Raw genomic sequence first — 14,565 nt, 5'->3', positions numbered from 1 at the left:
TTTTTTCCGTGGATCTGAAAACTTAAAAATGCTTTTCTATCTTATGCAAATTTCACTTATGTTCTGCTTTAGTCCTATTTAAATACCTGCTTAGTAAAATAACTGCAAATCTTCTATCTCGTCAGTGTGCCTGTCAGCTTAATCTACAGTCCAGTTCCTTAAGAACTTTAGATCAGAGGAATGAGACGTCCAGAACAGGCACCAGCAGCAGAAAAATCTGGTGAAAAATATGAAGATTACCTTGCTCCATCCACACCTTTCTGTCAACCGCTGCTTTCCAGTACCAACTCATTTAATAACCACTTACTATGAAAATTGTTAAGGGGCACTGCAGAAGATTTGAATGTCTTAATTGTCCAACTTACTGGGTTATCTGATTTTCAAGAAACAAAAGGATAAGGAACCTAAAATGATGTATCACAAAGAAAACCTCTTTAAAAAAACTTAAGGAATCCTTGATCTATCAAATCTCTTAATTATCTGGATAGTCAAAGGTTATGAAGGACAAAGTATTCCTACTGATGCCACTAGAAGGCAATCAAGTAAGTTCACATACTTGAACTGACACACACACACACAAGAAAAACAGAGACATGCTTAAGGGGAGGCCAAATTGTTTTATTTAATTTTTTCATGACCAATTGGATTTTTGGCAGAAAGCTCTGCTTTTTTTTTTTTTTCATTTTTTTTCTTTAAAGAAATAAGCAGTGCTCAAATTGATGGGTTGGAATTTTATACCAATTCCAGTTAATTTTAAAAACAAACAGATAAACAGGAATTCCAGATATAGTTTCCAGAGCAGAAAGCAAAACTTCACATTTGTATGAAAGTTCCATGTTTATACTTGCTTGGGACATAATGTAAGACTATTGTCAGTAGTGCATGAATAACATTCACATTTGATCTGGAACCTTAAAAACAGAAAGCTGTACTCTCCTTTCAAAATTTTCATTACCTTGTGCAAATCAAGTCAAGTCTTCATGTGTCAAGCACACACTTAAAATTGTCCATATTTTATATACAAGACATCTACCATTCAGGCAGTGCAAAATACATCATTTCATAACAAAACTAAAATGTACCTCTCAAAGTATGAACAAGAATATACACATAATACATGATGTACACTATTTACACGACCATAAAAAATATAATACAAGGGTTTCTTAATGTGATTATAAGACTTGACAGTCTTTTGCAATTTTCGTTGCAACAAGGCATGTTTTAAGTTTCCCGGATGGAGTTTTCTTTGCCAATTACTCAAGCGATCGTGGAAACTACGCTTGAACTTTTAGGAGAGTTTTCAAATGGACTGCCATCAACTCTTTGTTTTGGTCAGACGGTTCAGCCGTGCCACCCACCCAGTGTCTGGGAGGTTTTGGAAGGACACTAGGAGATGGTGGGTCACTGAATTTTGCCCCAGCGTAATTTTCCTTTTGGCTCGCTTCAGATAGGGCGATAGGTTTCTTGGACTTGGCATTTCTGAAGTTCTCTGTGTTTTTAAGTGGCTTTTTCTCCTGCTTCTGAACTATTTCTGGTGATACAGAATCTTGCCAAAAGTTCTCTATCTTGTTTGCCGAGGCGATCTTTGTCAGCGGTGCATTACATTTACCCTTCTGCCTGTTAATCTTTGGTTGTTCACACAGATGTAAACCGTGAACAGGCTGACTGTAGGGGACGGCAGCCTTCTCCGTCTTTCCCATCTTGTTCTTAAAGAACTGCAGAGGACAAAGATCTCATGTCAACATGCAAACCCTTTCCTCCAGAGGCTCTAAAGTACATGGAGAGGGACTCCAAGACACGTTCCCAGGGCCCGACTGCACTCGGATGGAGGCAAGGGGGGGGCTGCAGCACCCCGGGGAAGGCTGTAACACCCCAGGGGAAAGAGGGACTATAACGCCCCGGTGGGAAAGGGAAGAAAGTGGGGGGCCTGTAACGGCGGGGGGGGGGGGGGGGGGAAGGAAGGAAGGAAGGACGGAGGAAAGGGGGGCTTTAATGCCCCCCAGGGCGGGGAGAAGGAAGAAAGGAAAGGCCCCGGTAAAGAGGGGCTGTAACGCCACAGGAAGGGGGAGGAGGAAAGAGGGGCTGTAACGCTCCGGGGGGAGGGGATGAGGAGGAAAGGGCACCTTTAACGCTCCGGGGGGAAATGAGGAAAGGGGGGGCTGTAGCGCCCGGTGGGGTAGCACGGAGCCCCCCCCCACTATCCTACGCGCCCCTTCAGCCACTGGGCACTCATAGCTTCGCGCGGCCGCCATGGGGCGCTGCGCCCCTCGCACGTCCCGCCCTGCGCGCGGGGCGGGGTGCGCTGGCGCGCGGCCAGCGGGCTAAATACGGCTGTTGCTGGGCGCAGCGCCGCGCGCCCATTGGCGGAGGCCGCCAGCCAATCGCCGCCCACCGGCCTTCTTTACTCCTCTCTATCCCCCACAACCCCCACCCCGCCTCGCGCCCCGTCCGAGCGGGTGTAACGGAAACTACCCCCCCAGCGCCGCCTCAGGGGCGAGACAGGGGAGAAAAGGGACGGAGTGGGGGGCAGGGCAGCCGCATCGTTACCTCTTTCCTGAGGGGCTTGGTGGGCGCGGGCGGCTCCTCGGGGGGCACGGGCGCGGTGTGGGCGCGGAGGTCGGTCGGGCCCCTCCTGGCGCGGTGCTGCTGCAAGTGCTGGTAGCGGCCGGGCAGGAGCCCCGCGGGGCCCGGCCGGATCTTGCCTTTCCGCCGCCGGACCCTTCTCAGCGCGGGCCTGGCGGCGCCCCCCGCGCGGCAGCTGGGCTGCTCTTCGCAGCCGCCGTCCCCTCGCCTCATGCGCTGCAGGAAAGCGGGCGGCAGCCGCCGCGCTTCTTCGGTGCCCGCCGAGATCCGAGCCAGGAAGGGCGGCGGCGCCGTGCTGGTAACCATGGCGGGGTGCGGGGACCCGGAGCCGTGAGGGAAGCGGGGAAGAAGCGGGTCAGGAAGAGGGTGAAGGTGTGGGGGGAAAAGCTTTGTGGGCTGAGGCGGCGGCGCAGTCGCACCCGTCGCTAGGAGAACATGGCGGGGGAGTGAGAGGCACGGCTAGCGGCACCCCGGTGTTGTTCGCCGAGCGGGACGCGCCCGCCCCCACTCCCTGCCTCTTCCGCCCTCGCGCCAATGGCCGCACGGGGGCGGAGCGAGCGCCCCGCCCTCCCGCCGCACACCGCCAACCGCCGCCCGCCGCCCGCCCCGCCCCGGCCAATGGGAAGGGACACAAACACTGCGGGGCCGCGCCTTTCTCCTGCGGTTCGGCCAATCCGCGACGACACAAACAGCGGGCGGTCCCACCCCCAACCCCCCCCCGTCTCCCCAGTCACGTGCCCCCGGGGTGCGAAACGAGCCGGCGGTGGCAGGCCACGCCCCCCCGCCAATGGAAGGCGACGTAAACAGGCGTGCGCGCCCCCCCCCCTCCCCGCGGCCAATGGGGGGCGGTGTAAACAGTGGTGCTTGCGCCCCGCAGGTAATGGAGGGCGGCGACGGCAGGCGCCCGCCTCGCAGCCGATCGATGGTGATGTAAGCGGGCGCGCGCGGCCGATCGAGAGCGACGTAAACAGGCGCGCGCGCGCCCCGCAACCAATGGGCGGCGACGTAAGCAGGCGCGCGCCCCGCCCCGCAGCCAATCGAGGGCGACGTATGCAGCGCGGCGCGCGCGCCCCCCCGCGGTCCCGTCCCGCGCTGCCCGCTATGGAGGAGGGAGGCGGGCGGGACGAGCGCGGGCTGGAGGCGCTGAGCCTGGCGGGCGGCGGGGCGGCGGCGGCGGCGGCGGCGGCGGGGCGGCAGCCGCACCAGCTCTCGGAGGGGCGGCGGGCGACGCTGGCGAGCGCGCTGGAGCTGGAGGGGACGGTGCTGCGCGAGGGGCGCCTGACGCAGTTCGTGGCCAACAACCTGGAGCGGCGCATCCGGCTGAGCGGCGTGGCGCGCGCCGGCTCCATCCCCGCCATCGACCCCGCGGCGCTGCAGGACGTGTCGGCGCTGGCGGCGCAGGTGGCGGCGCAGGTGGACGAGCTGCTGCGCAACGTGCACTGCGGGCTGCAGGCGCTGACGGCGCTCAGCGTGGGCTGCATCCAGACCTACCGCGACGGCGTGGAGAGCCTGGGCGAGGCCGCCGACCTCAGCATCCGCGCCATGTACGCGCTGGTGGCGCGCTGCGAGGAGCTGGACCGCGCCATGCAGCCCGTGCCCGCCCTGGCCCGCCGCATCCGCGACATGAAGGGCACCCTCGAGCGGCTCGAGGCGCTCTGCAAGTAGGGACCGGCCGGGGGAAAAGGCCCCGCCGGCCCCGTCAAAGAATTGGGATTCCACATGCCTTACGCTTTCTATTTATTGAGGACTGGGAAAAACTAACCGCTCGGGATTCAAAGCTGCTGTCGATATATTTTTTTAACCGAATTTGAAACCGTTCTGATGATTTTCTTGACGCTTCCAGGCGTCCCTGCTTATTTGTAGTTGACTTAGGGCCTGATGGGTAATTCTCCCTGCTGCTGCGACAGCAAGCGAGGACACGGTTGTAGGAGAAGATAGGAGGAAATGTAATATATGCAGTAAAGACGCTTGCTTTCGGAGAAGAATATAAAATCCGTGGAATATAATTGAGATTAAGAACAGATCTATATGCACAGTTCCAAATAAAAGCCTTCAGATAAAATATACTTTGCTTCCCTTAGTCTTTACAGTTTTCACAGTGTATAAGTTTAATTGACATCACTGTGAAATGATCCTGTCATTTGCTGGTTGTATTTTTTTTTTTCGATTGGGAAAATACCTATTTAAGGAGATAAGGAACATTAATATTTGATGACGTTACATTGGTGTATGGCTGACATAAAATGGCTACTGTGGGAGAATTTATTTGTATAATTTGAAGGTTTTGTATATGCATCAGTGTGTGCAGAAGTCATTTTGCTGTATCAGTAAGTATTTCCTCTGAGGCCGGAGAACAGTTGAATTCTTTGCTCACTATGGTTCCTATGCAGCAAGCCTCTTAGATGATGTTCTTGGCAATCCAATTAGGTTGCAAATGTCTTTGTAACAAAATTTCAGCAGAGAAACGATCACTGTGATCCTATGTATGTGTTAAGGTGCTTTTGGTGACTATCATCTCCTGAAAACCTTGAAGTGACTGTAGCCAATGCTACACAAGTCCTGTAACTTTCAGTTAAGGAGCAGATAGGTCTATGATGGGTGCAGCTGCCATCGCTCATTAGAAACACTCAGAGAGGGATGGGTGCTGTGATATTCTGTGCTTCTGCACATAGTATTAAATTGTAACAAAATAATTTGGTTTTATGCTGCCTTTGCAGAATACCAGTCTCTGGTGTATTTTGGGTTCCTCAGAGTTGCCATGTCGTTCCCTCAGCTTTGGAATGTTTTTCATGTGTGGCCTTCCAGCCATAGCAATGGGAGAAGGCTGGAAATGGGCTGTGCCAAGGCTGTGCTTGTTGTGGTTGTCACAGCTCTTGTGATACTGTCTCCTGGGGAGTAGCTGTGGCTCCAGAAAGGGATGAGAGGTCTAATGGCAGAGAGAAAAGAAGAACCTAACTGCCCTGCCCTGGGACCTAAAGATTTCATAACACCACAGCAACAGCTGTACTCTTAATAGTTTTGCGGTGTTGGGAAAGTTTGAACTTGTCTGCCAGGGAGATGCAGTAGTTTTGCTAAGTATGTTTTCTGCATGTCAAAAGAGTAAAAACCAAAGTTTGATCTCGCTTAAATTGTGAGTACCGCTGAAATGTAGGAGAAAGACTTGCAAGCTTATCTGTGTAGCCACATGTACAGCTACGCTTTATTCATACAGGTTAAGGTGAAGCCTCTAAAGCATACGTGTTCCAGTACACTCATGCTTTTTGATAACATTTAATTTGCAGTCACCTACGTTCAATGCAGATTCCCTGCTAAAATTGTTGGGGTTGTAGAATAAAATGATTACTTTTATGTTTTCAATTGTTAGTGATTTGTTGTTGAAGTGTTTCACTTAATTATTGCTTTTCTTGTTTGGTAAAGTAATATGAAAGCTAATTCAAACTCTGCTCTTGCATCTGCACCTATTAATGTGATTGCAGAGCCAGTTTCAGTCTAGGTCCTCAGGCAGTAATTTCTGACAGTGATGTCATTCATGGGATGAAAAAGAGATGACTAGTGAATTATAAGCATGAAGGAAGCAGTAATTACGCTGTTGGAGTTTGCTTTTTAGTATCTATCTAAAAGTTTCAGCTTGTTTGAAGAGCAGACTTTGCTGAGCTTGGTGAAGTGGCTCCTGTTCCCAGGTGTCTGCCTTGTACGTTTGCTATCCCTAGGGCAGGCATGGCTGAAACAATGTGAGCCTGTTCTGTGTCATCACAGTCAACATCGATCTGTTATTGCATAGCCGTGGTGGTTTCCAGCCCCACCTCCATACCAGCCTCCATTGCTGCAGACATGGTAATGATCGCCAGTGTCTATGCTTGTGCAGCTCTGGTGCCAGCCCTGCCCTTCAAGTCCCACGTGAACCACTTGTGAGCTACGTGCAGCTCAGTAGACACTGGTAAACCTGGTCCTTCTGCAGCCTTGTACTGTCCTGGATCCCAGTCCAGGCTTTGTTGTGTATGTTCTGTGTTAATTCTGGCCCTTTCCAACTTTTGGATGTTAAGCGTGAAAGCTGTCAGATTTCTGTAGCCTATTTCTGCTTAATCATTCCATGAGTGGAGTAAAAACATGTTTAGATTTTCCAAGACCTTCAAATGTGTTTGCATATATTTTCTTGCTTAGTCAGTCAGCTTTACAACTGGTCTTGTTTTCCTTTCCTCAACAGCTGCCAAGTGAACTTTGATTGTAACAAGACTGGCAAGGTCAAAGAAGAAAACTAACCAAATAAAATGACATGCAGAGCACTAAGCAAAGCCAGATACAGAATTTGCTATGTGCCAAGAATGACTTCCCTCCTCTGATAACTGCCGGTGACTCTACTGGGAATTAGGTTAGTTTGATAATGTGTTTTTTTCTTTAGGACAGGGGTCAGATCTGACTATGAAAATCCTTCTGATGGAGTTGTGATTGTTCCTGCTTCATGCAGGGCTTTCTCTCTCCTTTGTGAGGTTTTATATTCCCTGACTCTGAACTGATCCCATATCCATGCTACTTAAAGGAGCTTTACCAGATAAAATCTTACTACAGGTAAAAAATATATCCAGTCACCCAAAGCAAGGATGAACATCACTGATGTGTCACTTTTAAGGCTTTTTTTCAGTGTTATTTAATTGCCTTAGCTATTCAACAAGTAAATGTATCAACTTTTTATGTGTCCTTCTGCCAGTCAGCCATTAAAATAGCTAAATCTTTTGGCTGGAATGTCCAGATTTATGGTGGCAATTACTCCTATGAGTAAGGTCTTGACTGAGTTACGGGCATGAGGAACAACTGTGTGAGTTAAATCCAAGAGTGTACCTTTTGGCATTAAAGATGCAACTGTTTTGAAATGGTTTTGAATAGTGTGGTTGTACTACCACAACACAAAACTCTTAAAGCTTCAAAATTTTCAGCAGCTTTCCAGAGGAGTTAGTAGATTAGCTCTTGTAGCAAACTGCATTAGCTGAAATGGAAGTCTTAAAGATAGAATCCTCTTGCAATAGGTGTCATCCAACATCAGACAGGTTCTTGCTGTCAGATGCCGCACTGTCTCATCTTGATCGACACTGGTGTGTGTACCTGAAAAAACCCACCCTTTAAAAGATCAGTAGGTCATGTTTGTGTTGCTGTCACAACCTGCTTTCATTGCTAGGATATTGCTTTGAGAAAAGAACATTCCTACAAAAATCATAAAAGTTCCAATTAAGATTCTTTTTTTGTGTGTGACTGTTGTCTCCAATTCTGTTCCCACCCTGTACCCATTCAGGAAACATATCCTGGATCCTCCTGCCGTGCATGTAAAAGCACACATGGAAGAAAGAGATTAATGATGTTTCTCCTTTAGAAAGTGTAACGCAGTTATTGCATCATATGCAGGAACTGAAACTTAGCTGGGTTTCACATTCCCTGCTCCAGCTTGCTGCTTAGGAAAGCTTCTGTTATCATTTCCCTCTGCTGTTCAAAGCTCCAAAAGCAGAGATGTGATCAATAGATTTAGGCCCTGAGCTTCCACGTTGGGAGTTAAGATCCTCCTGCCCCCTGTTAGGACAATGCTGCCTTATCTGGAAAGAGGAAAAATGGTAGAGAACCAAAATTTCAAACTTCCCTGCAGTTCTGTTCCCTTCGTACTATTTGTACACATTAGAAGCAATGCGAAACACCAAACTAAACCAAATAAATCATACACCCCCTCCCCTCGACTGCTAACTGATCCTCCTCCCAAATCTGAGAGGATGTGAGTAGGCTGGCAGTTTCATAACAGTTATTGGCTGTCGAGGATAACGTGCTTGAGATGGTTCTTGCAGTAGTGTTGAATCCAGATGAGACTTAAGAGGACCCAAGTCTAGAAAAAATAAAATACTATATTTTAATTGTAGTATTGATAGAGTTTGAGGTGGGGAAGTTTACACAACACTTGCAAAACTGGCATCTGTTTTTTGCTAGCAGGGTTGGACTGCTGCGTACATCTGTCGGGATGCAGCAGCATTCATTAACTTGGGGGACAGAAAAACAGAGTTAAAACTACCTTGATTGTTTTCCTTGGTTACAGCTAGAAAGCACTGCCACTGTAATTGGTTCCAGAATTTGAGTTAATGTTGCTGTGGTTAATTACTGTGAAGTACTTCTGTTGAAAGTTGATTTATTTCAAAGAAGGGTAATAATTCATGTCAGTATTTTTATTTTCATAAATTCTAGTTAGAGAGGGAAGAATCCTAGAATTTAGTCCAACACTGTATTTCTTGTCTCAGTGTGACCAACCAGGTTTTTCACTTTTCTTTATGGAGAGTGCTCGAAGAATTCCCAGCATTGAACTTGTTTGTAAGACAAAAAACATGCCCGGTGAGTTCTTAGGAAATGCTTGGTTAAGGACAGCTTCCTTGTCTGGAAGTACGTGTAAATGAAGGAGAAATGATTGCCAGACAATCATTTCTAATTTTACAGTGAAGTAACAATGCTGGGTATCTGTAATAATCCTGGGTAGGAAATGATCTGGGATCATTTGACTACACTCAGTAGCAGAAAATCCAAAAATTCCCAAGTTGAAATCTTAGCTTTTTTAATACATGAGCTTTCTTTTTATAGCTTAACATCTGTGGTGACGTTTACCAGCCATCTTCACTCTGAGGTCTTTCTGGTCTGAACTTGAACTGTTGCCATTCAAGGAAATGCTAACCTGAAAAATAAACTCTTTTAAAGTCAAAATGTCATTTGACTTTGTTCCTCTTTCTGTTTTCACTGCCTACGCAGTTTGTTTACTCAGTGGATTTTTTTTTCTAGGCTGGGACTTTCCAGTGACGTGTCCTCGACTAGAAGGACAGAGGAGTTTCTTACCGCTGAGCAACGCTGGGATTTTCCATTTCCCAAAACTCTTCCCATGTGCCACTTATAGTTGATGATACAGATAGTTTGGTTTTGTTTCCCTCTTCAAAGAAAGAGATGTGCAGCCACAAGCCTTTCATCTCTCCTGCTCCAATGTCACCAGATTTCTTTGGTCTGCTGAGAGCAACAGGAAAGTTGTAACAGCACCCCTGCCCCGTTCACCATTTCACACAGCCACCAGCTGCACTGCATTTTCCATGGCAAAACCTTGTTTGGGATCTCATCAGTTCCCTGTGTTATTATTTGAACCTGCTTATCTTCTGTCTCAGTTGCATGACTTACTACATCAGTGTTGTTATCGTACTGCCAAGGCATCAGCCTTCTTACTTAACTCATTTATGTTCTCTGTCTGCTGCCTTGTTTTTCATTCTTATTCTGCCTCAAATTCAAAATGGTCATCTGCAAGTCCTGGACGAGGCTAGTTTCTGCTTCCTCCTTGACGTAGTTGGATGTCACCCCTTCTTTTATCCTCAGTAAATTATCTTATGCTTTCTTTTGTTATGACTCCCTTGGTGCTGTCTTTTGCAATGCTCCTTGTACCCAGACCACCCAGCACCAAATGTCTTGTTTGTAAATCAGCCCTTGGGAGCAGGCAAGTAAAAAACTACATAGATAGTAGATTTCTACTTATTCTACTAAACAGAAGGTATTACAGAAAAGCTGAACTTCTGTAACAGAAGACAGCTAGCTCTTACTATTTGATTCTGATCTATTTTAATAATATGCCAACAAATGCAAATAAAACTGAACAAACTACTTGCAAAATCATACCAGTATAGCTGTGTGTGCTGTGATGTATCTGTTAAGAGACAGGAAAATAAAACAGCTACTGCTCACACAGGCTCTTGAGGATGGGGTTATAGAACACCAAATACCATGTGATATGGTGAGGTTATGCAATATTTATCAAATATGTACCAGTCCCCAAAGCAAACTCTGTTGTTTTCCCTTTTAATCAGAGAGAGATTAAGTCAATGATGGAGTAACGCTACTGCTAAGTGTAATTAGGTCTCCCGGCCTTCCTTTTCGCAGGTACACACACAGGCCTCTCGTTGACTTTACAGAGAGCTGTATGTACTTATGTGCAAGTTACATGACTTTGTTATATTTATTACTTAAACAAACCTTAGAAATGAGTATTATGAGTACAGGATATGCCAAAGCAGTTTCTCCCATATGTTCATCAAAATTCAAATGTACATACTTTGTTATGGCAAATACATTCTTTTAACAAGAATTATTCTTCTCTTACTGTCAGTGATGCACAGTCAGTGGACAAAGCAGCAATAACCAAAGGACTAATTCCACATAAGTGTTAGAATGTCTCTTTTAAAACAAAACTTAATGTTGGGTTGTACTGAGTTGAATAGCTGTAAAAAGTCAATCTTAAAAATTGTTAGCATTCAAATTTTAATCATGGTCAACCAGATAGTTATTAATAACTATCTACAAACTTTTTATTAAAATACCTATCAGCAATTATTGCAAAGACTTCAGTCCAACGAAATGCCAGAGTCTGTTTCTTACACTTAAAGTGATCTGTAAGTGAGTGAGGTAACAGATTTAGGCATTGTGTAAAGAAGGAGTTATGGAGTACGTTTCCTCTATGTGTTAATATAAACCAGAAAAATTGTGTAACTTGTTGATGACTACGAGAATCTACGTAGCACCGTAGGCATTTTTGGTTGCAGCATTCATTCATCAGCATTTATTGTTGCGAAATCAGATACACATAGTCTTTGTCCTCAGTTGTTATGAGCTGTGCTTTGAGGCAGGGATGAATACTCTGTCGCAGAGATAGTTCAGTTTGCCTAACAGAAAAAAAACCCCAGAGACTGGGACAAAACTTCATTTGTTTCTCTACATATTTGTAAGTGAGACTTTGATTTAAATCTCTTGCTGATATCCATTTGCATAATGCTTTGGAAACAGAAGTTTCCTGGGCTGAACACAGGCAATCAGCTTCTTGTTACACAATGTACCCTCAGTGACATGACTTGTCACTGCTGCCTGCCAGACAGCCTATCTCGAACATTGTGTATTACTTCTATAAAAAGGCAGCTGGATGATGCAAACATAGGAAAGTCATATCAAAAGGTTTCTCTCTTACATTATTTTATTTATTATGACTTTTTTTTCTCCCAATTCCTTTTAATTTCTCATAATTTCCCTTAGGGAATGCCACAACTGAGCCCTGTTTTCTGTTCCCAGCATTCCAAGGTTAGTAGATTGTGTTTCTAGGTAGCACTGCTGTTTTAAGCTGCCTCTAACAATGTAAATCAACCACCTTTGTGCATACATCATGTTGACACAGCCAGTGTGCTAGTAGGCTGAAATACTTGTTCTGTTTTGGAAACCTCAGTACTAGACATCATTAAAAGTGAATTTTCACTGCAGAAGAGCATTTTTGTGAGTCACTGCAGAAGAGGTATGTCCCAAGGGCAGAAAAGGATTAGAGATCCCACAGGGAGATCTGCCGGCATGGCTCCAGGTTTGCTTCTCTAGAAGCAAGAAGAAAGGATAAATAGGTCAGGTGTTAGATTGCCTGTATTGCCACAGGTTTGCCAGCGTGGGTCTGCGAGGCTGGCACGTCCTCACTGCAGCCACCGTCTCCTTCGATGTCAGAAAGTACTTTATCTCTGAGGTGATTAATACTGTTGAAACTGATTACACATTTATTTATCATGGTTTTGGATGCCATGGTTCACGCAGAAGAAAATAACGTTAAACAGTGCAAAAGAAAATAATATTTAACATTAAACCTGATAAATATTATTGAACCACCCTTTGTAGCCCACACCCCATAAAAAAGAGAAAGCAATTGCCAGTTTTTGTACGTGTGGTTTTGATACCCAAAGGTAAAAAAAAAAAAAAAGTTCTTTATGGTGACAGTGGTGTCAGTAACAGATGGAAAAGAATATATCTAGCTCAAGAACAGCGGTGGATGTAACGGTAGTTTGTTGACTAGGGTTATCTGAGAGCTGTCCTGAGTTTAATTTTGTCTTTTCCACACTGGAAATCGTAAAAAGATACATAGCTAAAATTCCCCACCTTTTTTTTCTGTTGGAGTATGGGTGGAATGCTCGTTTCAAGATCTGGCTTAGTAATATCAGTTGTGTACTTCTATTGATTCAGCTTCACATGTTAAGCTGACTCAAATTTCCTTCAGGTCCTTGGTAGATCACAAATCTAAGAGAAACTCAGCCCATGTGCTGATATTTGGCAGAAATGCCAGGCATGTTTTAAGGCAGCCTGAGCAGCTCCTTTCCTGCCGTAGCCCTTCCCAGTTGTTTTGGACCATCCGCTGCATTTCCTTCTGATTTTATCCATACTGCTTACACAGCTACAAAATGAAGCAGAGAAGGAACTCGACCCAGCTGAGCCCACCAAAGAAGGAGGAGGATGCTTGTTTGCTTGCTTTTTGGCGGCACCCATGCCCTGCCTTGTTTTATGGCACAGACAATTGCTCAGCACAAGGGAGGAATAACACGGAGAAGAAAGAGTGTGCAAGCCTGATGCTCACAGCTGAGATAAGGAAGGTGCTCAGGGAGGGCTTGCAGCTGCTACCACTTAAATCGTGTTGACCTACAGTCTACAGAAGTGTGGTTACTTGTGCTAGTAGTTGGGTTGCCCCCAGGAAAGGGGCCCATAGCTAGAAGCAGGGTTGCACTAGAAGCAGTCCTTCAATAATGACTTCAATTTTATGCAGTTATATATATAAAACACTTTTCTGTGCAGCTGAAACTTCAGCTGTCGAGAGGGTAAAAAAGATTACCTAGCAACAGCTCTACCTGTTTCGAAGCTGGTACAAACTGCACTGTAGAGAAGAACAGAAAGTAATTAAGTGGGTTGTGTTTCAGGACAGAATGTCTTGTGGTTTCATTCTACCTGTTCCCTCTGCGGTAATCTAACTTTGCATCTAAGATATAAACAATCAAAACAGGCTTCCCATTTTAAACCAGCGTAACCTTGTGTCTAACTGGGATTGTGTCTATACTGTTTTTACTCATTTGACACTCTCCATCTTGTTCAATAATTTACATTTAATAAATCACTTGGTTCTATTCATGACTCTGCTGTTGTGTGCCAATGTTTAGTGGCATGTTTTTCTAATTCTCCATGTTAGAGAACATGTATAGGTATGGCCTGAGTCACAGTCCACCAAAACTGATAAAAGTCTTTTACTGAGCTATAGAAAGATTAGAACATTTCATATAGCCAGTCTCTGACAAAACATCCAATTACAGTAAAAAATGCAATAGTAAACTCATTTTAGCAGATCTGACTCTGCTGTGAAAGGATATGGGGAGATTTTTTCTCCCCAAAGGGAATTTTGAAAAACCATTTCTGTGGAGCAGAGGTAGATACAAGAATTCACAAAGTGACTTCTCTGAAGAAGCTTTAACAATTCCCAGTAAGAGCCTGCACCCTTTCAGTGCATAAAGTTTGTTACCCAAACCTCAAAACTATCAGGAAATTCATTTAAGGCAAGGGCAGAGTCATCTTCCTTTTCTCAAGGACCTTAATCTCACTAACTCCCTAGAAGTCCATCTGGAGAAGGACAGTTTCATACCCATACCGAGTGAAGGTTTGAGTAGAAGGATAGTAGCTTTACTTGCATTAATCTTAACCTAGCTACTGCATGTGAAGCCAGTAGAGGAAAGAAGAGGTGTGGACTTGAACTGTAGCTGTATGAACAGGAATGGACTGTAGGCACTACTTTCTCTGAGGCAAAGTCCATTCCGTAATGTCCATCATAAGCTGTCACTGTGCTATGGAGCCCAAAGTGGTGAGAGTGAAAAAGAGTATTTTTAGGGAATAGGAAACATGTTTCAGATAAGGGGAGGAAAAAAAAAGAGGGTCTTCCTTTCTCTAAAGAATGCTTGGAAGAGATGAATTTACAACTTACATGCGCTAAATTATCCTTAAGTTTCCTTAGATCAATGATGCTCCAGATGTATATATATATATGGGAGGTTGGAGCACCTCCCATATGAGGACAGGCTGAGAGAGTTGAACTTGTTCAGCCTGGAGAAGAGAAGGCTCAGAGGAGATCTTATAGCGACTTTCCAGTACCTGAAG

General features: G+C 45.5%; 2 protein-coding genes across 2 annotated transcripts; one reads left to right on the top strand and one right to left on the bottom strand.

The window, feature by feature from the left end:
• Nucleotides 1-591: 591 nt before the first annotated feature.
• Nucleotides 592-2,927, bottom strand: PNRC1 (proline rich nuclear receptor coactivator 1). The gene is made up of 2 exons (XM_054061429.1): nucleotides 2,551-2,927; nucleotides 592-1,718 (listed from the first exon to the last, which is right to left on the bottom strand). The coding sequence occupies exons 1-2, from the start codon at nucleotides 2,890-2,892 to the stop codon at nucleotides 1,278-1,280; spliced, it is 783 nt and encodes a 260-aa protein (XP_053917404.1). The 5' UTR covers nucleotides 2,893-2,927; the 3' UTR covers nucleotides 592-1,277.
• Nucleotides 2,928-3,115: 188 nt separating this feature from the next.
• On the top strand, nucleotides 3,116-13,547 carry BORCS6 (BLOC-1 related complex subunit 6). Its single transcript, XM_054061427.1, has 2 exons — nucleotides 3,116-6,955; nucleotides 9,382-13,547. The coding sequence occupies exon 1, from the start codon at nucleotides 3,121-3,123 to the stop codon at nucleotides 4,249-4,251; it is 1,131 nt and encodes a 376-aa protein (XP_053917402.1). The 5' UTR covers nucleotides 3,116-3,120; the 3' UTR covers nucleotides 4,252-6,955; nucleotides 9,382-13,547.
• The last annotated feature ends 1,018 nt before the right edge of the window (nucleotides 13,548-14,565 follow it).

This window comes from Cuculus canorus, chromosome 3 (assembly GCF_017976375.1).
Source record: "Cuculus canorus isolate bCucCan1 chromosome 3, bCucCan1.pri, whole genome shotgun sequence".
Lineage (NCBI taxonomy): Eukaryota > Metazoa > Chordata > Aves > Cuculiformes > Cuculidae > Cuculus > Cuculus canorus.
Note: the sequence above shows the minus strand (reverse complement) of the source record. Positions and strands in the feature narration are given on the sequence as shown.